Source organism: Haplochromis burtoni, unplaced genomic scaffold (genome assembly GCF_018398535.1).
Source record: "Haplochromis burtoni strain Fernald_Lab_line unplaced genomic scaffold, NCSU_Asbu1 Contig_15, whole genome shotgun sequence".
Lineage (NCBI taxonomy): Eukaryota > Metazoa > Chordata > Actinopteri > Cichliformes > Cichlidae > Haplochromis > Haplochromis burtoni.
The window spans coordinates 1,527,123-1,551,598 of NW_024582376.1; the positions used below are offsets into that span (position 1 = coordinate 1,527,123).

The 24,476-nt window shown below is 41.4% G+C and overlaps 1 protein-coding gene and 1 long non-coding RNA gene across 2 annotated transcripts in view; one reads left to right on the forward strand and one right to left on the reverse strand.

Moving 5' to 3' along the window:
* The window catches only part of LOC102310291, a 61,394-nt gene that overhangs the window by 30,291 nt on the left and 6,627 nt on the right, over positions 1-24,476 (reverse strand). The gene's annotated exons all lie outside the window — the stretch shown is intronic.
* oafa (OAF homolog a (Drosophila)) lies at positions 8,949-22,636 on the forward strand. Its single transcript, XM_005915849.3, has 4 exons — positions 8,949-9,714; positions 20,913-21,047; positions 21,133-21,313; positions 22,101-22,636. Exons 1-4 carry the CDS (start codon positions 9,484-9,486, stop codon positions 22,373-22,375), a joined length of 822 nt encoding a protein of 273 aa, XP_005915911.1. The 5' UTR covers positions 8,949-9,483; the 3' UTR covers positions 22,376-22,636.

Below are 24,476 nucleotides of genomic sequence, written 5' to 3' on the forward strand. Positions count from 1 at the left end.
ATATTGTTCCAAAATATAGTCTGGTTCTTGATAGGCCTGTATCACAGAAAACGATGCCATATTCCACACTTCGCAAAACTTCGCAAAAACAAAAGTTTGCTTTGTGTTTGCCCTCAACTGCTTAATTTCCCTGGTTACATGGGGACAGATACAGAACAGTATCTATTATGAATCTATAATAAACAATACGATTGAGTATGGATACTCCATTTAGCCTAATTTTGAACTTTTCGAGAATTTAACTTCAGAGCTGTATGTGAGAACACACATTTCATGTTTGCGATTGGACATTAAATGCACTTTCATGTACCCACATGAGGACAGAGCAGGAAATTCACACAACTCAGTATGTCCCCCATGTGTCCACCCTCCCATGCACTAGTATTTCCAGTAGTGAGGACCCATCTGTCTCCTGTTTGTTGCAATACATGTGAGAAGTGTGCGCAGCTTTTGGACTGTGTACCAACTTTGTTTTAATGACAATGCCTAAAGACTCTAGTCTTTTTGAAGCTGGTATCTTTCAAAAGCAGTATTATTGATATACTGAGACTGCACCAAAACAGTAAAGCTGGAAACAACAATGCTGAAAGGCACCACAACACAGGACTGCCTGAGCTGAGCAAAGCACTGCCTCACTGATCAAATGCTCAAGTTTCTGTTGACTTCAGCTTTCAGTCAGTTTATGTTAGTTCTAAACCCACATTTGTTTCATGTTTCTCACACAGCCTTTATGCTCTCATTCACATAATACTCAGTGTGACTTGCAGCCCACGATATAGCTCAGTTCCTTTCCTTGATTAGCAATGCTGGCTTAACTATCCTTTCTTTCAAAACTTTTAATAACCTTGGAAACACTGACAGGAGCTTCAGTAAAGAGAGCTTTAACCCTCTGACTGTTGATGAAAATATAAAGTTACTGCATGCTGGAGAATCTATGGCACTAAGTGACAGTGATTGATGCTTGTGTTTGATGTGCGTGTGGCGTGATAATTGCGTTGCATGTCACGATTAGCAAGTTGGATTTTACTGAGTGGGCTCATTCAGAGTAGATTTATATGCCAATTTTACTTTCTAGAAGAGATCCATCCAGCAAAATGGGTGATGCATTGCCTCAATTTTTAGAGTATCAGGCACCAGAGTCAAATATTACAGGACTGAGTTTCTTCAGTGCTTTGCTGGTAGTATCTGTTGATACAATTCTAAGCCACATTTAGCAGTTCAGATACAGCCAAATGAAGACGAAGGTAGTGGTGTGCAGTCAAACTGATTTTCAATATGGTATTAATCTGATACCCAGAAACACATACCAAACGCAGATTATGTAATGAAGATCAATGTGTTTCAGCGATGAATCATCATCATCTTGCAAATTCTGAACACATTTTAATGACAGCTTAATCAATGTGATTTGCACTTTTTATGATAATGAGTTATAAATAGATTCAGGCATTTCCATTGTCCATGTTTCAGGTATATTATATATTCTCATTAACAAAAAAAAGGGAGGAAAATAGAAGGTGCATCAAAAGATCTAAGGTGATATTATGTTCATGTTGATACAGTTGCATTTTTTGCTATATAGACTGCAAACCATTGCCACACTTTTACCTAGTGTGGCAACATTTGCATAAAATTATGTTTAATTGCTCAGGAAACTGGGTTTACTGATTCATGCCACTGCAAGCTTATTAAATACACCCCATTGTGAAGTTTTGCTTCCACACTGAAGGCCATAAGTTTAATGATTTAAATATTGAAGAGATCTTTGTTGCATCCTGAACAGATGTTCTCTGACTCATGTGAGCTGATGTGGGCTTTGACCAAATATCATCCACCATGAGGTTTCCCACCAACAACATACACAGCTCTAAATTTTACAACTTTGCCTATAAGTTTCCTTAAAGTTAACTTTCAGCATGGCATCTGATGTCTAACATTTGCTTATGTCAACCCTTTATTACTATATGATGATTACAGAAGGAGAAACAAATCTGAACAAGGTTTGGATCCATGGTTTAGCAAACCCACTGTTGCCGTAAGGTTAATTCCGTATAAAGTTGGTTGCTTTTCTGTTTGTAATCGTTCACCAGATGTGTACACAGATGTTAGAACGAAACACATTTCCTCCCCGGTTAACTAGGAGTGCATACAGTAGAGGCTCAAAGTATTTGTATTTGAATTTTCTGGAAACACAAAGAGCGGTAGCTCCACCTTTGCTGTTAGATCATAACAGCTTTAACCTGCCACAATGGGGAACGATAAATGATACGTTCCTACGCCTGTGTTTAAAGTGGGATTGTCTTTCATCTCCTGCTGGGACTCTGCCAGGAAAGATTCTCACTGTGAGGTTTAATGCTCCGAGCTATAAGCCCAAACATGTTTATTTATTTTTACAATTCAAAAGACCCTTCTCCCCCTCACCCCTGCTGTATCGCTCTCCTACCCCACCCGCCACCCCCTCTGTCATTAACTTTATGGGAATTTCCATGGAATTCTTTCTGAATATACAGTGAGTGATTGTGTGGGGATGAGGAACCGCATGCAAGGGTGTAATATCCTTCTCAGTAAGGCATGGGTTATGGGCCCCTGCTGATGATGACACGGGAACATCTGGATACCGGTGTGAGTGTGTAATGCTAAATAATGCAGCAGAATTAAACACCATCCAAACATTTATGTACTCAAGATTATGTAACATTAAATGTAATCACATAATGAAATCAACTAATGTCTGTGCAAATTAACTTACTAACAAACTCTCTCTTCTTCTTCAAGTGTTTTTAAGTAGCATGTCGCTGAACCTTTACATACGGTTTATGCTTCATGCTTCGGCCAAGAAGGCTGACATTGATAAATGGCAGATTAATCCTTAACTAATGTTTCAGACAGCAGTGAGAGTGGATGTTTTCAGGTTTTATAACACTCTTTTTTTGGAAGACATGAAAACATAACAGGGACAAAGATTTAAATACAGTTTGGTGAAAGTGAAAATGGCACGAACATTGTGGAGCTGTTGGAATTTATTATATGACCAGATATAATTATTACACCCATTAAACACTGTCTTCACTGTGATTTAAATCGTTGCTTAAAATCTTTATAACTACATTTATAATTATTGATAGTACTTGCTTATTGCAAACTGGTTTGTGCATATAAAACAATGTGTGTGGGACTTTCATGTGTGTTTCCCACACTCACTGAAATGGCAGGTCAGGTGCCTTTGTAATCTTATGGCCCTCCAGCCCCTCTTATGATCTTTTTTAATCTCAGTCAGTTTAATCTCAGAATAAATGGAGTCTAATTTTGTTTATTTTCATACAAACTGCAGGTTTTTTGCGTCTGCGTCAAAGCACCCTCTGACCTCTTTATGACCTCATTTCTTTATATACAGGGTATATGATCACTCTTGTGTGTTTTACTATTTCACTGTTTCGAGATTCCCCCATTATCCTTCAAACACCAGCATGTGTCTGCATGAAACCGGGAAAAATCTGGTAGGAACACATATAGTTCTACCAGCATCAAGAAATAAACACATAAAAAATACGCACATACATGGCATACACAAGTTTCACGACTCCCTAAAATGACTACCAGTATGCATTAGTTGATACTGGTGTTTGATCTAATATGACGCGGTAAAACATCCGAAACAGTATATTAGTAAAGCAGAAGTAATTATCATTGGAAATGGAAAATTAAAACACAAGCAGACTTAGTGCCACAAAGGCTCAAAAACAAAAGATAAACTTTTTTTTTCCAAGCTGGAAACAAAAATCCAAACAAGGAGAGTAAACTGAAACCAGAAACACAAAGACTCAGAAGTGGAGACAGATTCGAAGACCGCAGCGGACAGACTGGCAAACAGGACTGTACGTACACGGCACACTGACTGGGGAACAGGACACAGGTGAGGGCAGCACGCAGGAGGAAACAATTAAAAGCAGGTGGTAACAATCAGGGGAAGGCAAAAAAAGCAAATAAAAGCCCAAGAGACACAAAGAAAAGTAATTACCAAAATAAAGATACACATAGACGCACAAACACATAAACGAGACAGAGGGAATACAGACACACACCGTTTCTCATTTCCCAAATTACACATCCTGTCCTTAGCACCTCTGGTTTCTAAGTTATGAGTGGACAAAACAAGGAAGCAATACAAAAACAGAGTCCAGGCTTCCTCGCTTTGAGTCGACTGCATCATAAATTACTTTTCTGTGATGTACATAACAAAGTCATTACAAAGCAATGTGAGATTTTGAATCCATATATATCATTTCCTATATGTTGTCAATTCAATCGATGACAGTAGGAATTATAGTCACAGCTCTATGTAGCATCATTATCACTTTTTAAGATTAATCTATTGGTCTTGAAGAAGAGGTCAGAGGTCAAATGTCACATTGTATTTAATATGGTATTTTCTATATGTTGCCGATACACATCACACTAACAATCATGGTTTCAAAGTTATAAGTATTTTTAATCCGTTTTAACCAGTAGATTATTAAGTTGAGCTTGCCAAAAACATAACCTACTTGGTGAAAAATGACGAAATTAATATCATCTAGGAAATTCTACTATTTTCTGCTATTTCTGAATACTTGATGTGATGACAGACTATAATCAAATACGTGTATATTTGAATAAATGGATAAATAATCAAACTTGCAATGTGTTACCCACGTCAAAACAGAGAATGCAATAGATTTGATCATCATACAACATAAAAAGGACATGTTGTTGTCCTCCTCTCGCACAGGATATATTTAAGCTTTGTGCTGCTCCTTTTTACACAATGAATTTTTAAAACCTCTAAAGAATACACCTGCGCATCCTCGATTATAGCTCCTCTGGCAAGCCTCCTCTCTCTTCTCTCAATATGAGGAATGGAAGACATGCGTAGCCAGAGAAATTGGGACAGCCTAGGGAAACACCAGGGAAAATGTATCCAAACATCAACCAAAAACTAAACAATGGCACATAAACTGAAAGTCATTCAACTATAAATGAGATCAAGAACTCAAAATAAGAAGAATCCAAAAAGCATAACCAAACCTTGAGACCACAACATGTGATGCAGATTCTTTGTAACTGAATACATCTATTTATGAATTTGTTGCCAGCTACCATCACTATTATTAGCATAGTTTCTCTTCTTCTTTCCCCTTTCTTCTTTTCTTTTTTACACAGAGCTCATTAAATTTCCCTTGTGTATAAAATGTGTTATATATAAAGCTCCGCTCTGCTTGCCTTTAGTTACATGTCTCCCCACCATTATCCAGCTCTTCTCTTCTCTCTGTTCCTCCATGCATGCCTGTGCCCCAAAAAGGGTTACTGTGGCCCCAGAGCCCCACATGTGTAAGGAGATATCTTCAGCCAGCCTACAGCACTGAGCTCGCCGAGCGACTGGTTGCTCCTCCAACACACAAAGCAGTGCGCGAGGGAGAGGGAAAAGAGAGAAGAAGGGAAGCAAAAATATGAAAATATCATCAGAGGAATGGGAAGCAGCTTCAGCTCCTGCAATCCTTGTGCAAATACAACACACTCTCATGAACACAAACACACATGCATACGCACAAACACTTCTGGCATCTGTCTCGGGGAGAGATCAAGTAGAGATCAACCACAGAGCTTGGCTCTCCCCCACCGGCTGTCCTCATTCTGCTACACTACAGAGGGGAAACATCACCAGCTTGTTGGTCTGGGAGGCTTTCTGATTACCTCTGAATCCTTTGGTTGAGCAAGCCATAAATATTGTGCTATTAGGGGCATAACTGCAAACATGCATGGCAATCAACCAACAATTATAAAAAAGTGTCCACCAGGAGTGTTTTTAACCTTTACTATGAGTAATAAACTTCTATTCTAAGCCAATACATTTATTAAAATGACAAATCTAATCAGTTGCAGAAGGATCGGCCCTCTTGTTATGCTCAGTTCAGTGGCAAAAATTGCTGTTTTGGTTAAAGGTGCAGTCTGGGTGGCACAAATCCCTCATCAAATGCCACCATTTCAAACCAACTTTGTGCAAGTCCATGCACGTGCAAACACATAAATGCACACACGCACGACTGGAGTGCAGTATTAGCACCTTGGGTCAAAGCTGAATACCTTACAAATAAGCACAACTGGAGCTCATCAAAGAGTGGAAAGGCGGAAGAGCCAGTGTTGGTGGTTATTTATGATTCTACATTTTACGGCTCAGCGCAGCTTACTAAATCAGAGGTTTCCTTATTCCTTATTATTCCTTATTGTACATATTTTGATTAATTTGTGATCTGTTTTTCACTTATTGAGGCGAGATATCAAGATTGCGTGAAACTCCACGGCTCTGTTGCTGGAAAGAAAAAAGCACACACATGCACGTTACATGCACATGCTTTTTCCTACATGCACGTTACGAGGTGTGCATGTAGACTTGCACAAACGAACATCAAGACATGTGAGGTAAACATTGTTTTAAGATGCGTAAGTGTAATGCACACATACAAGTCCAATCACATTTTTTCAAGTGCTTTTCACTTTCGTTTATCTCTTCCCTTTACAGTAAATTAACCAAACAAAAGTAGCTCTCCTCTCAGTCGTTGCATGACAGCAACAGTGCTCATGTAATTAACCGTAAACTGCTCGTTATGACAGTGAATTATCACGGGGCAACGAAATTGCTGGTTAATCATAAACACTCTCTGTACACAGTCGTGTTTATCTGCCTCTGCTCTAGCTTTAACCTCAAAGCTTTATTGTACTTTGGACAACTGCATGTGCGTATGTGTGTGCAAATATGACGTGCAAGAACATGATTTTTAAACAGAACCCCAGAATTACTTTTCCTCTTAATTATTAAGTAAGAAGGGTGGAGGAAGCTTTACATGTTTGCTGACAGTGTAGTCGGGCAATCCCTACATCCCATTGCTTTCCATTAGCTTAAGCTAGCATGTGTTTGGACGCTCTAACTAAGATGTAGCAGGAGAATACTCGAGAACTAACCTCCATCACAAAGGGGGGTGTTTGCCTGACCTCCCGTCCTCAACTCTGTGAGGGCCCAGGGCCCAGTTTGGTCTCTCCAGGCAAACCTAACAATGTTTGCTCTGCTTAATGGCTTCTCTGTTTGTTTTCCTCTTCACTGGAGCGACCATCTCTTGGTCACAGCAGCTTTAGTGTGCTGCCACGTTTGGGGTCACCAAACCGGGGCCTAGCCCACCCAGAATGCAGTGCAGCAGCCAATGGAGATATGAAAATTACTGCATGGCTGTCAAACTTAAATCTGCAACACACACACACACACACACACATAGTGTTAATCTACCATTTCATGTGGAGCTGCGATCTTGCTCCAGATAGGCGGCTTTTATCTGTTTGTCAGCTCTCACCTCGGGTTTGTCAAGCTTTCTCTCGAGGGCATCGTAAAATGAAAAAACACATAATAAGAATAAAGGAGTGACTGTCTTTTTTCCCTGCAACTGAAACCTGTGACTCAACTATATGTTGTCATCAAAGGCAGTGATTATCTCCAGATTTATTTTAGATGCTAGAGCCACTGGAGTCATAAATACATAAATACAAACATCTCAGGGAGATTAGGCGGATGCATAAACACCTGAAAAACAAGAAAGTGAGCTGCAAAAACTATAACCATAGTGCTTATCCTGTGTATTGCGATGGATTCATGCAAGAACTAAAATTTATATTCTACGGAAGTTACATAAAAATTGGAGACTGACAACAAAATATCTGTTTTCCTCATTCTTGGGGATAATTTTCAAAGATGTTTTAGAGCAGGGATGTCAAACTCATTTTGCACTGTGGATCACAGAGCTAGCTGTAAACAGCTTTAACTACAAATGTACTCCCCAGGATACTTTAATAAAAATAAAAAAAGAAGTGTAATTTCAATGGTGTGTCTCAGTTTTTCTACATCATAATGAAACACTGCTGTAGTAAATGAAAGAAGTCTGTCAGAGTGACTCTTTGGCCATAAATTGTAAGAAATAAATGTGTAAAATGACAGAAAAAGTTCTGATTGTGCACGAGGTCCAGTGAGTGTAAAACGAAAACATTTCTGTCAGCTGACAGAATATGTCCTTTAGGGCTCCACTCACACCCAGTGTTGAGGAAGTGTGTTGATGTGTTCTGTGGCGCGATGTGTTCAGTTGATGTGAGAAGAAGAATAAAGCAGGAGTGAGAACTAATAGCTCTGTGTCGTCTGTTTACCTCCACAGTGTCCTTTATTTCCTTTATTGACTGATTGATTGATTTTTTTTTCTTTTACGTGAACCGACTGTAAAAAATCAAATTTCTATAGAAGATTTAAAAAAATGTAGTGAAGGAAAAACACAAACTACCGCTTTTTTACTTTGGTGCTGTATGAATGGCCATGGAGAGGCCATTAAGGTGAAGTCTTTATCAGTAGGAGAGGCTGCAAAAACTTGTGAAAATACAGTTTAAAACCAAAAATTGACATGCTCCTTCACAGTCTCCAAAGCTGCTCAGTGGACCAGTTTGAAATCTTTGGCTGACCGATTTTGGCCCCCTGGCCTTGTGTTTGACATCCCTGTTTTGGCGCATTTAATCCAATATTACCTCCACAAGATAGCACATCCGCGCGCATCCTATTTACTCACATCACAGGGCTTTTAAACTTAAGATAATATCTTCTATGTTTCCAACATTTTTACCTGCTTGGTTATTGTTTGCTTTACGATCACCGCCAGCTGCACGGTATAGTTTGCTCATGCATTTTAATCATCCCTACATGCCGTGAGCAACACGCACGGAGCTGTGATTTACAAATCCCCCTACAAACACCTTTTTTTTTCTAATTGCTGGGGTGGAGGAGGGGGGTATTATTAGCCCATTTGCTGTGGAGTGCAGGAGGATCACATGAGGCCTTTAGGGGGATGGGCAGACTTTTCTGAGGGTGGTATGGCTTTAAGAGTTTACTACCATCAGTGCGCTCTTTCACTCACACGCCGCAGAAAGTTTGGAGGCCAGGCGAGCAGCGGGATACCGACGGATAGGAAGTGACGGGACTGAGTGAGAGTCAGAAGGAGGTAAGAAAAGAGAGAGAGAGAGAAGACGTGAACATCAACACAAAGCAGAGTGAGAAGCAGCGTGCAATCATCGGACTCTTGACTGTGGTGCGGGAGGGAGCTGAAGTGCGCATGATCTTATCAACAACACCGGAGCGACACACTTTCAATGGAAGGGAACTGGTCCCAGAAGTGAAAGGGAGAGATTGCAGTGAGGACGTGTGTTTGTCGCCTGATTCCTATGAATGTGCCCGTAATTGTGGAAAGTACTGACGCACGGCGGGGGGACCGCACGAAAGAGTGACCCACCAAACTTTGATCATGAGGGAAAAGACTTGACGAGACAACACGGCACAAGAGAAGAACACAGCTGGGATATGAGCGGAGACCTCTGGATTTCGCCTCGATTTTTTGCTCTCTCGGGTACGGTTTTGCGTCTTCGGGGATGTTTGCGAGTTGCATCTCCGCGGCTCCAGGTCGGATACTGACTCGTTTCTGCGCCCTTGTGCTGCTCGTGGCTGTGGGACTCGCTGCGGAGCTGCGGGTCCGAGTCCGGCTCTCTGACGGACTGGTGACCGAGGAGGTTTTGGAGGCGGACAGCGAGAAAGACTCGATATCACTCGAGTTCAAGCAGGGAGATGGGACGCTCATCACTTTTGTGGTGGACTTCAAACGGGTAAGAGGTTGTCCTGCTTACCGCTGAACACGAGGCGGATACTTCCCCCTGGCTCATTTGAATTTTAGGTTATTGAATAACTGCAATTTCCCCTCCAGAATCAGAACTAATTAACAAAGAACTTAATTTCATGCTTCCCATTTTATACCTGCAGACTCATAACACTCCCTCGGTGGTCCTGGAAGTCACTATAGGAAGTCCCCACTTAAAAATAAGAAATTGTGTCTTGTCACTAATCCTTAAAGTCAGTCCAAATCTAACTAAAAGGCACTACTGCTGTGCCCCTCCACCCCCCTTACTTTGGCCTAGGCCGGGGTGTAACAACCCATCCACCCCTACAACCCCCCAAAAATCTGATCAAGGATCTGCACCGTTCACATAATCAGAACCCCCAATTCTCCCCAAATCTGTGTATCCCTTAGGTGTTGAAATCCGCAACAATGGCTTCTTGGTTCAAGCTACTTTGTTAAATTTTAATTCAGGGTCACAGATCTGAATCTTAAACAAAATCATACCTAAAGCCTTTTTTTTTTTAAATAAAGGGGAAAAATCTGAGCAGTTACTGTAGCCCATATTTAAGCTGAAGTATACAGTTTCATTCATCCCTTTCCATCACAGCTGAGTTTCACCGAGGTCAAGACAGCTGCTGCTCCTTAGATGTGACGCCCCCAAGACCCTAATGGCCTTCGAAACCCCTGCAGCTCAAGGGTCCCGTTCAGAGCTGATCATAAGTGGCCATATTTAGCATTTTTCTAAAATATAGACAAACAGCTCAAGTGTCCAACGCCAACCAGTTGTAACATTTTGGAAAGATGACACTGTTTTGCTTTTGTCAATGGCTATCCGGAGACTCGTGAAATTGTCAGTCTTGCAAAATAAAAAACAACTGCTTTGCATAAGAGGGGCGTGTGTGGTGGTGGTGGTGGGGGGGGGGTGCACAGAGCAAAGGCATGTGTCTGTGATGGTTGCTGTCACACAGAAGCTGACAGGCTGGCGAGATGTGAAGGGGGAGATTTACCAGGATTAAGTGGGCATGTCTGACCTTTTTGATCTGCACGTCTGGTTCACTAACCAAAACAGCTAATTTAGAGTTGAAAGAGAAGAGGCCGTCACCCCCCAATCGCTGGTGACACCCACAGAAAGAGACGTACAGTGATCTGAGAGCAGGGAGCCCTTTTCCTGACCGTGCAGGGTTGCTGTATCCCGTCACGCATGCACACACGCCAGCGCACATCACATCTGCACATATGGTTTGGTTTATTTGAACCTCTTAGATCGCTTTACTTTTCCGCTGCCTGATTTATCTGTACAGTTGTAGGTCAGCCTCTTGCTGCTCCCCCCATACCTCTCCCCTCTTTCTGTCTCCCCCCCCCCCCCCCTCGTCTCCTGCCCCCGCCTTGTTTCTTCTGCATGTGGTTTTCATTCAAGTCTTGTGCAGTATCTCCCAAGATTTATGGAAAGTTGGATGAGCTGTCACTTCCAGCTGCCATGAATATATAGTTCAGACGAGCGCCTGTGGGAAGCGGAGTGTTTTAAGAGGGATGTTAAACACTGAGTTCTAATGATGAGACACAAAAAATATGGATGGCTCGATAGATAATGTCACATTTTGAAGAGCAAGTCTCGTTCACTGAGATTTAAAAAAAGAACTGAAATGTAGTCACGGGACAGCAGCCTCATTACTATTTGCTGCTTTGTGAATACGTGGCAAAATGTGATGGTACATGTTATAGCCATTAGACACTGGTGAAGTGGTCTGCTGAATGTGAGAGGGAAGTTTAGTCAACCTTATCCAAGCAATGAATCACAGTGTATGAGCCGTGCAGCGATTTCAGGAAGGTTCTCTGATGGTCTGTAAGCATATGGAAAAGATGAAAAGGTGGTTTTAGCTTGCTCGTGACACCTCTGTGTCATGTTGACTGAATCTCAACATGTGGACACCGCTGTCTGTTCACTTCAAAGCAACAGATTTATGATAGTGCGGTTCGCTTTTTTTATGAAGCACAGGCGTTATGGGGTTGGATGGAGTTGATTATCTGCCACTTATTCTGTAATTGCATTTGAAGGTTACACTCTTTTTTTTTCTTTTTTTTTCAGCGTGCAGTAAAGGAGCTTTTCATTCCTGTCTGGGGTCTCCATGAAGTATTTACAGCTGAATCGACTCTAAATTATGTGAAATTGCAGCAATCTGTCTGCAGCTCAGAAATATCCTGATGAAATGTTTCACGTCGATCTGCAGATTTTTTATTTATTTCCACCCCCCCACTGTGAGACAAATCTCAGCACAGATGTCGCTCTGAATAGAGAAGGTAGCTGCCAATTTGGTATCCTTTCCCCCCCATTAAATTCTGCAATTTATGGTTCAACACAGGCTAGTACCATGAGCTTAACGTAAACCGTTGTCTTAAGGTCAATGCGAGGGAAATGACCCTCATCTTTCAGGGCTTGTTTTGGGTCTTTCCAGATTTGGTGTTTGTGTGTCTTGTCTTTTCTGTCCATCAGTGCAGGAATGTGAATGACTTCACGGGGATCTGGGATGCAGTGGTGCACATCATCATACATCTATAGTTACAGGCACCTTGGCCTGCAACTGTAAAGCCTTTTTATTATCTGGATACGATTTCAGGGTTTTAAATTTCAGGGCCTATTTCGATTTATAGACTTTTTAGGTCTTCTTTTATTCTTAGATGTTTGATTCGATTCCTTCTTGACGCAAACCTCCACGCTTATCAGGGCTTGGGACTCTTATTAGAAGTACACCGTGGGGCGCACTGCAGTTACAATTTAATGTTAGGCGACCAGTAGCAAGTGCATTGCTGTCATTTCCATGATGTCAGATAACTAGGTGTCCTTTGATACATCTAAGGTGTGCTTTAAATAATGTAGCAAGTTTGTCACTCTTAAGTGACTGCATGTGAATGCTTGTAAAGGATTCCTTTGCCCTTTAAGTGCAATGTCAGGTGGCATGTTTAAACCCAACCGCAATCCCTCTTGTTCTCTTAACTATGGGTTTGTTTTTTTTAATGCCTAATCCTAACCAGCAAGAAAAGTCAAAAGTGATTTAAAAGAATCTGAAACAAAATGCAGACAGTCTCCTGTCACCCCTTTAGCCACCTAATATGGTCGTTAAAGCTCAGAGGATCTTTTTTTTTCTTTCTGCACTTTAAAACTAGAACTGCATAGTTTGAGATAGTAGGAATAAACAGCTGATACCATCAGTTAGAAGGAAATTTGAAAGGCTTCCGCTCACGCTAGCGTTTTTACTACTTTGGGTGACAAAGCTTTAGGAGTTTGCTGTTCTCACCAAAACCTCAGTTATTGGAACAATTTTGAAAATAGGGGTGTGGGAGAACAAAGAAACTGCTGATCCAAAAAAATCACCAACTATATTTGAGGTTCAGAGTTTTTCGATGGGGATGATCATCTGCACCTTACACCATCCCGTTAACTGGGTCAGGATCTTGTGAATGATGGCACTGATGAGCACGTCGGTGTCCGTTTTCTTTTTTTTCTCCCTGAACCTTGCAAACTGGATCGGCTTTCACTGCGGAGGCCTGCGTTACCGTCAGCTCAGCTCATTGTGATGGTCTTCAAAGCACAGAGGCTTTATGCACACGCCCAGAAATAAGCTTGCCGTAAGAATGGATTGGAGATTTTTTTTTTCCCACACACCCTCATGTGCTGTGTCAGACACAGAAGGAAAGTTGAGGGTGGGGAGTTAGGTTGGTTAGCTTTTCTGTGTGCCCTCCCATTGGGTTGCAGAGTGTGACCCAGTTAGGCAGGTGCTCATTCAGAGTTCTCTTCGAGCCTTCGTATGCTGTATGTGCCATTAGAATTGTTTAACTGCATTATCTGTCAGACAAACTCTTTTTCTTTTCTTTTTTTTCCTGCGTGGGAGGCCTGATGACAGTCCACTTTGTTCTTTTTCTTGTTAGTGTAAAACGCAGAGGTTTGCCAAGAGTCGCAACTGGCTGTTGTGTTTTTTTTTTTTTCCCCATGTTACAGGTACTTCACATTAGTACAGTACCGTAGCAACCTTTTTTTTTTCTTTACTTTTGGCTGCCACACCTTGCCTCTTACTCAACCTTGAAACACCATCCCTCTTTGTCACTTGTACAAACTTGTAAAGTCCTTTTTATGGGTGAGTGTCACCTGTTCCAGGAAGTGTTGTTGTTGCTTCAGGTACGTTCAGTACGTTATAAGGCACACAGGTTTTCACACTCCAAACGGTGACTGTGAGCAATCTGTGAGTCACAGAAATCCATGTGGCAAATTGTTTACTCAAGGGATGAACTTTGAAGACCTCGCCTCCTACTCTGCTTTCCTTTTGTATGTTTTTTGCGTGGGAAAATGACTCTGTTCAGAGAAGTTACTGCCTAGTTCTGCTTTCTTGTCTTAAATCTTTGAGGTGGCATTCTTGAACGCTTACTTTTCATTTTAGTACATTAAGATCTTGTAAGGTTACTCTGTGCTGGAGGAAGAGTTCAGCTAACTTTGAAGTATTTAAAAATGAACTTTTTGTTTGTTTGTTTACCCATGGCCATAATTTTCCCTGCTTTTTTTTTTTTTCCCTAAAAATCAAAAACAAAACACCAAAACAAGCTTCTTCTGTGGTCTTGTTGTTGCCATTTGGGTCTCCTCATGATCACCCTTTGGCCTCTGGTGGCCCCTTTGCGCCTGTTGGTGTCTTTATCCTTTTCCCCTCCTCCTCTCGCCAGAAGGCCAGATGTTCTCATTTAATACTGCTGATAAAGAGCTTCCCATTTTCACAGTCTCTGCTTCCAGGGAAAGAGACCAGAGCAGAGAGATGACTATCATCTAGCTTTTTAAAAAAAATCTTACTGATCAGGACAGGGACCGCACGGTGCTGTGGTAGCAGCCTTTGACGGACATGAAGACGGCAGTTGTGGCTTGCAGTGTACATAGTTGTAATTTTTGTCTAACTACAGATGGTTTAAGATGAAGAAGATTGGCAATGACACTGACAAAGAATTGAAGCGTGCCAGATCTTTCTGTCTCCTGAAATATTCTTTTTGTCAAATTCATGGCTGTGTCCGTTTGGGTAGCGCCACTTCGCAAACTTCGGACTTATTTATTTTATTTTTAGGTCAGTGATAGTTCAGGCAGTTAAGTCATAGGGGTCCACACCTGGAAAGGCATTACAACACCCCTTTCCTTGTCAACAATCTGTCGTGTCACCTTTCCTGTCATAAAACAGATTCTGTTTTTTAAGAAAAAGGCTCATAAAGGATATGTTGTTACATAAAACCTATTATCAATATGTATAGTTTGAATAATACCATTATTTTTGTGGTTCCTGAAACCGGATATGAAAGATGTGCAACAACAGTTGGAGGCTGAATGGGACTGCGGCCATCTCTATTGTTTATGCCTCATCTATCTGCCTCATTTCCTTCCCTGTTAGCACTCACTGTTTGCCTCCTTCTCATTTCCTGGATGCAGAGTCCCCCATAAACTGTTTGTGTGTCTACTTAATTGTATCCAGATTCTGCATGAATGAATAAAATGATGTTGTGGGCTGTGCAGAGTTAGTCTTGTTAAAAAGAATTTCGGTTGTATTTTTGTGCTCATGTGTAACACCTAAACATTAACCCCTCATGCACTGGGAAAGGTAAGCTCCTTTTGCATTGTTGTCAGGAGAATAGCCAACAGGAAAACCTTTCTTTTCATGGCTTCCAGTGTTTTGATTGTCCATTCATTGCCAGTGTTTACTAATTGGTTAGCTCTTTGGACAGCCAGGTGTGACCAGACCTAAATGTGGCTCCACATTCCTGCCTTTGGGGCGTCTGTAATTAACTTCAGCTCAAAGCATGTCTTAGCTCAGTGGCTTTTCTCCCATTCCTTTTGTCTGTGTGCGTCTTTCCCTCTGTCTCCCAAAAATGATCTTTAATCCCTGCCAAAAACCTGTGCTTTTTTTTTTTTTTTTTTTTTCGCTGCTGCTTTGAATGGCTTCCCTCACACACTAAAGCAAATACCCTGTCCCGTCACCAAACATTTTAAATCCATACGTGTTTTCAAAAGGCGGTCGGAGCCATTTACGTAGGTTCGGGATTTTAAAAGTAAACACAAGGTTTCATCACTCGAGACAAGCGAATAAACTGGAAGGCTGCACGGTGCTGAATTTTATGTAAAGATTACATTGCCCTTTTTTTTTTTTTTCTTTTTTTTTTTACTTTTGATAGTATACAAGCTTGACTTTAATCTTATTTGTTCATTTTTTTAAAGTATTACATAAACTTTTTGGTCCTATGTCAGGCAAATATCCACACAGACCCACACTGATCCCAAATGACTCATCATAGCGTGGCTTACCAGCAGTCCTCCACAGCCAGCCATCAGCCTTATCAACAGACAGGGTCTTAGGGGGGATTTGAAAACAGGAAGAACCCCCTGCACAGGGAACACATACTGCTGTACTGTTTGTGTGCGTGTGTGTGGGTGCACTTGTGCGTGAATATCCATCCTTGCATCGAGTGTGAATCGGTTCAGCCACAATGGCACTCAAACTGAGATACATATATCTCTTGCAAGTGCAGGTGCAATGTTCCCATGAGCGTTTGGACTGCTTTTCATTGCTGGGCTCCTATTTTAACAGCCTGTAAACCAGGTATATACTCTGCAAGGAAACGGAGTTTGTCTTGCTGGGTTACAGTGTCTGAGAATGTTCACTGTAAATGGCACCCTTTGAGTGTCTGAATGGGCTTTTGTGCACCTCTTAAATAATCTGACCCACCAAAGGTAACCACCAATGAAACGAGCCCCCACCCTCTCTCCTGATTAACAGGTCTTCGTTTGACCCACCAGTTATGTTGCATGAATACAGACTTGTTTGGCTGTTGGCCAGTGGTAGTTTGTCTGCATATGGACTAAGTCCTATGTGTAAGCGAGCAATGTTAAGGAATTTGCACTTGTGTGGATTATTTATAGCCACCCTGACATTTACGCTGCTCTGCTAGAGTAAAAAAAAACTCAAGGATACGCTGCCCTTTGATTATGGTATCGCCAGTCTTTTTAAAGATGGGAATAAGGTTGCCTTTTTAATTCGTAATGTCCGAAGGTGGTTATTTTCTGTAATGTTGGTCAGCAAGTTATTACTCTAATTTTTTTTTTTCTAGGTGTAAACACTCTTTAAGGGGGGTGACTCATTTTCCAAATGTGGGCACCTCCTCTTTAGGGAGTATTTTGAAATTAAGGGGTGCTTTCAAGCTCTAGCAAGTCTACTCGATTCCAGCATTACTGTTTTTCTTGCCATATGCATCCCAGGCAATTATTTTGTCTACTTTTTGGCAGTGTGGTGTATTTTATCAGGAACTGACGAAGTCTTTCTCTATAATCCATCACACGAATGAAGCAGGTTTTGTTACAACAGGAAGGGATTACCCCATACTGTGACCACAGAAGCGCCTTTCCTCCCCGTCTCATATTTGTTTGATCTTCTGTCAGTCCTCTGTTTGCATAATTCGGCGACTTTAAAAACACCTTCCCGCTTGGGAGATTGTAAAAAGAGATAGCTGTTGTTTGATCAGTAAGATGAGTGCGCACTCTCTCCTAGTGATATTGCCTGTCATCATAACAACAGGTGTAAACCTTACTTTAATCACTTCACGTTTCACTCCTTTATTGTGTTTTCTTTATCACGCTTTGGAGTGCGTCTGCACACATCCCAAACGGTGGTGGTTTTTTCTGGCGGGCAGCAAAGATGATATAACTATTTTACTCTGTTTGCTGTCAGAATGTCAGTGAAATTTTACTCGAGCGTGACCTGAGCTGACATGTCCTCAGCACTGGTTTGGTGTTGTCATTCAAAGGTCGTAATTAAATTTTAACTACTCTCACTACATGACTGCGCACAAAATATACCAATGCTGCCAGCTGAATATGAAGACTACAAAACATCTTGGCCTGTCAGAAGATAAAGATAAAAGAAATATCACCATCCAGAAACTGTAAAAGTTCAATTCAGTGCAGTTCAGTTTTTCATATAGCAGCAAAACACAACAACAGTCACCTCGAGGCGCTTTAAATTGTAAGGTAAAGTTGCTACAAATATGTAGAATAAAGCAGAAAACCCCAACAATCAGATGGCTCCCAATTAGCAAGCACTTTGGTTACAGTGGGGAGGAAAAACTCTTCTAACAGGAAGAAACCTCCAGTAGAACTAGGTTGAGGGAGGGCCAGCCGTTATACACTTACGGACAAGTTATATCCTCTAAACACTAAAATGCTAAGACAAATATATATTTATGAGGGGCAATGGTTAGCATCGTCCAGGTCATAGCAAGAAAGTGTCCGGTTTGAATCCACAGACCAGCTGGAGCGGTTCTTTGCGCAATGAAAAAGTTCTAAAGCAGGTATGCAGGTGAAAGTATCTCTTTGGTTAATATTTGCAGGTATGGTTTTATATTCAACATCTGATCTTCAGGGTTTTAATTTCTATATTTTAACTCAAATTGTGTAACACGGATAAATGGAAATCTATAGACTACTGTAAACTCTTAAGTACCACCAGCCAGTAGTCTACTGGCAAAATGCCAGTAGTCTACTGGCAAAATGCCAGTACTAGAGTAATTTTCTGTAGTTTGAATGGTGGGTGTGGTGCACACAAACTCTGCTCTCACATCTGGTGCAGCCATTTTTTTTTTGGAGTTTACCTGAAGCATAATGCTGCCACATCCTAGAATAGTCTGCGCTACCCCAGTAATACATCATGAGCGTGCTTAATGTTTGTTGTGCAGCTTTGCTCTGTCCTTGGCATGGCTTCAAATCATTTCAGGAGCTCTTCAGAAGTGAAGCATTCAATCTCCAGGAGGAGGGTTGTTTTTTGGGGGGGGTTTGTATGTTTTTTTTTTTGTTTTTGTTTTTTTCTATAATTAAGGGGATTTTCCTGCCATCCTGACCTTCTCATTTGCTCTGCACAGCTTGACATGTCTTAGGTCAAAACTGATCCGATGCTAATTCTAGCTACGTGTAGCCAGAAGCTGCTTCTGGGGAAATTATTTTCTGGAACCTGATCGCTGCCTGTTTGCTTCCTAATTAGGTAATGTAAGTCCAAAAACTTAGCCAAAACAATAAAACTAGGCAGTAAAACACATACCTTTTGGTATTTCATCATTATTGTTTGTTTACTTTGCCATAATGAGACATAACAATGGGAATGGATGTTACCCTTAGTACCCCCTGTAATATTTCACCCTGTCGACTTGCCACAGCTCCCAATCTGTGCTCCCAATTTTTCAACACCATGACTGCCCGATAGCTTGTGTGGTACTTTCATTAGCAGCTCCCCTTCTTCATCTTCAGTTCTTCTGTGGTCTTCTAAATATTTGATCCCATAAATGCATGCTCACTTTACTCTGGTAGTGCTTTTTTGTTCTTAAAGATTCTTTCTGTAACTGCTAAAATGTGATCCTAAGTATGCCACTTGACTGCTTGTTGCATTTTTATACGTACATAACAGTCTTGAGGTTGTGTTTTTGTTTTTCTTCTCCCAACCTCTTCGAGAGAAGATTGCTGTCAGTGCTCAAACTGTCAAACTGTGCCCGTAAGACTTTCCATGGTGTGCAGATGATGTCATTTTGATACAAAATTGCATCAATAAAAATCGTTGCCACAGTAAGCACTGTTAAACTACCTTTGCCCTTTTGGCCTAGACGCAGAGTAGAAATTAGACAATCATTAATCACGAGACATAATGACACAACAGGAGGGGATCAGTGTCTTCGCTTTGCTGTTGAGTCGCTTCCAGAGAAGCAGAGCTAGTGGAACTGCCATGCTGCTCTGTAATTACCCAGAGAGCCCTGGGGCAAATCCATGTGGCTGACACGAATACCTTCCTCTTCTTTCTGTCCCTCCCTCCCTCTCTTCTCCCCACCCGGTGTCCCAGCGTAGCACTATGTGTCTGCAGCATGGGAGGTCTTGAAGTCATGGCCTCTGCTTACTCCTGCACTCTGGGGCAAATGGCCCTCTTGTCCTTCTCGCTGTAGGCATTGTACTCACTCTTTTCGCTGTGATATCTCTTCCTCCGCTCTTTGACATTATCTTATTGTTTTGTGTCTGCAGGAAAAAGCTGAGGCATATAATTTCCACTGGCTCATTTCTGTGTTCCTCTGAGTACCATGTGAACAGCACATAAAGCTATATAATCAATATTTGCTTAGTAAATTTCTTTCCAGGGGTCAAACAGGATTGCCTTGTGTAATACCCGTGCTGCTATTGTACCCTTGCCAGTGTCTCTTTTCACAGACAAAAGTGGCTGTTGGAGTGAAGATCCAAGCAGTCTGTAAAGGACTGCAGAGCGTAAACACTTGTGAGGCAGAATGCATTGCCTTCTTGCCAGGGTGTACTCTTCTCCATACAGGAAGTGGAAGAACTCAGTGGGGTTATCTCGGAGCTGTTTATCTATTCCAGAGTTCCTCCTGCTCAGGGAGTGAAAGCCTTCAAACTGTTACTCCTCAGCTGCCTGTTTGCTTCAGACGGGTGTGTGAAAAGCGGAGGAGGGGTATTTAGGACTGTGTGTGTCTGTGTTGGAGCTGAAGCCAAGGAGGAGGGGGTTTGGAGTGGGGTTCTAATGAATAGGAGGACAGGTCTACTCCTCTGCTCTCCAAACTCTCGAAGCTTCCCATCATGCTTTGCCTTGCCCCTCACCAAACTCTTTATGGCCTTTTGGTTTGGTGCCAGATCGCTCGCACATTTGCCGACGTGTGAGTGTGAGTGAGTGTGTGAGTGTGTGAGTGAAAATTCTCACTATTGACATTTTGCTAGTAGTACAGTTCTACTTTAAACAGCATGCTAAATTGAGTCTGACATTTTTGGCATGTGAGAAATTCTAGTAGGTCTGACAAGAAACAGGCTGGAAAGGTTTAATTTGACACAGCAGAATACTACAGTATTATAGGAGCCTCATTGCACAGGTCTGCAGACAAAAAGTATCAACAAGCTGTCATGTGAGCCTTTATGGGTGAGGTGAATATAAACCCTTTGTTTCTTTGAGTAGACAGCTGTTTGGACATCATTGAACTGCTTTAAATACCGTAATGGAAACAGTATGTGTTCTAATTTGGATGATTCTCCTCATATAAACAACAACTTATCATAACCTTGCCTCGACGACTATTCCCGATACTTTCCGGGAGTCATCTGTTCAGCCTTTTCATTTCTCATCCCTTTGGCTTTTTCAGGATGTGAAAATATTCCGAGCGCTGATCCTGGGCGAGCTGGAACGAGGGCAGAACCAGTACCAAGCCCTGTGCTTCGTGTCCCGCCTCAACCGCAATGAGATCATCCCCAGCGAGTCCATGGCCCGTCTCAGGCAGGTATGACACGGTGGAGATTGTGCTATGGAGATTTTTCAGCTGATTATATACTGTGGAGAATCTGAGGATATTACGTCTTTCCCAGAAAAATCCCCAGGCCATTCGTTTGGCAGAGGAGCGGAGAGGCCTGGAGCAGCTGACTATGAGCGCAGCGGTCAATCTAAGTCGGGCCTGGCACCTCAGCGCCCACATCCACAACATGTGTAGCGAGGCTCGCGAGGCCATCTACACCAGTGAGGCAGATGTGAAATACTGGCTGGAAAAAGGTCAGCGGCCATCTGATTTTTGTTTATTATTGAACCTCACATAAACTCTGCTGGTGTTTTTGTACGCCCCCCCCCCACCTTTTCTTTCTCCTCTCCTGATTGTCTCTTTAATTCTGCATACGTCTCTGAACTGATTCTCCTAATCTCCTCAACACTATCTTCCCTGTTTCTCTCTTCAAGACACCTCTTTCCACTTAATTCTAGTGATATGACTTCAAGTATTATCTTGTGGGGTTTCAATGATAAGACTGTGTGACTGTGCATGTTATCTTGGTTCCTCTCCTCTTTCGCTCTTTGCTCTCCAAACTGCCTTCTTGCACACTATGAAATAGGGTGAAACGGCATGTGTGTGCATGCAGATTAATTTTGTTTATCGGAGAGGTTCAGCCCATTATTTAACCATTTGTTTTCAAAAAAGCAGTTTGCAGCGAGATGCAGATTCTTTATAGCAGCGAAATCCAAATTATTCGAGCTGAGGAGAATTCATACGACAGCACTATTGTCAGCTGACAGCTTTGTTATTAAGAAAACAATGTTGATGGTCACGGTTCACCGAGCGCTCTGCGCCGTTATCTGCACAGGGACCTATCGTAGCGTCTCCTTAGCATAACAAAGCTGCCCTTTCACTGCAGCATCTCGCCTGTTTTATGCCACTTTGTTTGCGCTCTCTAGATCACAGCCGCATTTAATTGAGCGGAATCAGAAAAGGGAGCGATCGGCGCAGACGCGCGACTGCTTGCTTTTTGTTTTTAACTGCCACATGCTTCCCTATCTGTTTGTTTTACAGGAGTGGACGGCTCCATATTTGAGGTTCTGCCCCAAGCAACAGAGCTACCCAGCTTTCAGGCCTGTCATGCTACTAAAGACTTGTGGCAGCCATGTCTCTGCACGTACACCCTGCGGCTGGAGTGGTACCCGTGTCTGCTGAAGTACTGCCGCAGCCGGGACGCAACAGGCAAGGGCTCCACCTACAAGTGTGGCATCAAGAGCTGCAGCAAAGGATACCATTTCACGTACTATGTTCCCCAAAAACAGCTCTGCCTCTGGGACGAGGAGACCTAGAGTTTTGTTGTGGATGTTTAAGGAACGAGAAGACTTCTTTTTCTTTTTTGCCAGCCCAGCCAATGCTTCTCCACCCATGCTAACCACAGCAACACTGGACCTTGGTTTATATCATGTGAAGTGAAGCTGTGTCAGGTGGGGAGGGCCGACATCCAGACATTCACGTTGAAGTAGAAATAAATTCAGGTTCCAGATGAGACCAAAAGCTTTTAAGGGAGATGCAGCAAAGTTACTAATTTTTCACTAATGTTTCTGGGGAAAAATGATATATATATAATATATATATATATACTATATATTATATATATATATATATATATATAATTATATATATATATATATATATATATATTATTTAACTAAGATTATATATATATAATATATAAATATATAATATATATATATAATATATATATATATATATAAATTTTTTTTTGTTTTTTTCTTTTCTTTTCTTTTCTTTTGCCAAGAAGCTGTCACTTTTGTGCCTTTTTGGGGAAAGTGAGTGGGGCAAATTAAACAAAACCTCTCAAACAAGCTATGGTATGCACAAAAGATGGACAGTCATACACCGGCAGAGGAACAACACTGTCCCACTCTCAGTCAAAAGGAGGTAGACAAACAAATTCTTCCATCCTGGTGAAGGAAAATTTGAATGTTGGAATTATCTGTCTTATAAAGCTCTGTGAAAACAGTTTATTACCAGCTAAATGCTGTTTTTTTTTACCATGTAAGCATGCTTACAAAGAAAAAACAAAACCTCTCCAATGCTATCTTTATTTATTTTGGTTGCAAAGTGAAATTATGGAGGACTATCATTAAAAAAAAATCTTTTTAATATAATAACCTCATCTGTTTGCTTCCCTGTAGGCATTAAGTTTAAGTTAGTTTCTGAAGTTCGTCTTAAACCACAGAGCCTCAGTAACACAAAGTATTCGAACATATTTCAGGTTAACCTCTTGGCTGTTGTTTCTCATCCATATCCTGTTTTGCTTATATACTGCCTGTTTTCATTCTTGTATAGACGGTGTAGAAAAACAGGCATATTATCCTATTTAATAATGAAGATTTATCCCGAGTTGCCCTGTCATTACCCATGGGGACACCTCCTGCCCACAACTCGCACCCCTCTCAGTCTGCTTAAAAAGTGTCAAACCAAAGTCAAAGAAATGCTGTGAAAGGAGCCGTTTAAAGTTTCAGTTTCTGGACACAAGCTCTTCGGTATGGTGGTGTTTTTTTTTTGTTTTGTTTTTCCTCCCCAATGTGAGGATCCATTCAAGCAACAGGCGCTTTAATGATCCACACTGCCATCTTCTGGTTAACCAGCATTTTTAGACTTTTATGCGCGCTGCCAGAATTCTGGTTCTTGGTTTCCGGCTTTGCCTGCTATAATTTATGCATCTCATATCTGCCCCCGATAATTTACGTGTAATTCAAGGAGCACTTCTTAAATTTGTGGGACCAAATTTAACTTGTCTGTCTGTTCTTTATAGTACTAGGTTAAAGAAAAGACTGCTTTTCCTCAATAACTTCAGCCTTTTTACTGCCATAACGCAAAGAAAAAAGAGGAAAAAAGAGTTTTTAGTGTGCTGGTATGTCCTGCTAACTGAAGAACCAAATGAGTGAAACACACCTATTTGTGGCCTTCTCTGGTGATCAAGTGCCTTAACATTTTACTGATGTTTTTGCTATGTAATTGTAGATTACATTGTTAAACATATTTTTTTTTTCTATGAAAGAGTTTTTAATATGTTGTAATTAAAAAAAGCTGCCGTAAGGGGAAAAAAAATGAAGCAATTTGGTTAAGTACAATTTTTAAGAGCTGTTTTACATAAATTGTTTTAATAAAGTCCTTCTTTGCACTGCATGGACAGCTTGGAAGTTATTTGTGGTATATTGGAGTAATTTTATTAAGCCTTATATGGTGCGTGCGTGTGCGTGCGTGTGTGTGTGTGTGTGTGTGTGTTTGGGGGGGGGCAAAGGAATCGGTGTATGGGAATTAAGAGATATACAGTTTAGATTCTTTGCATAGTCATCTGCTTCTGGGTGCTCCAATAAATTGTCCTGTTTTGCACTCAGGTGTGTTATGCCAGTCTTTCGA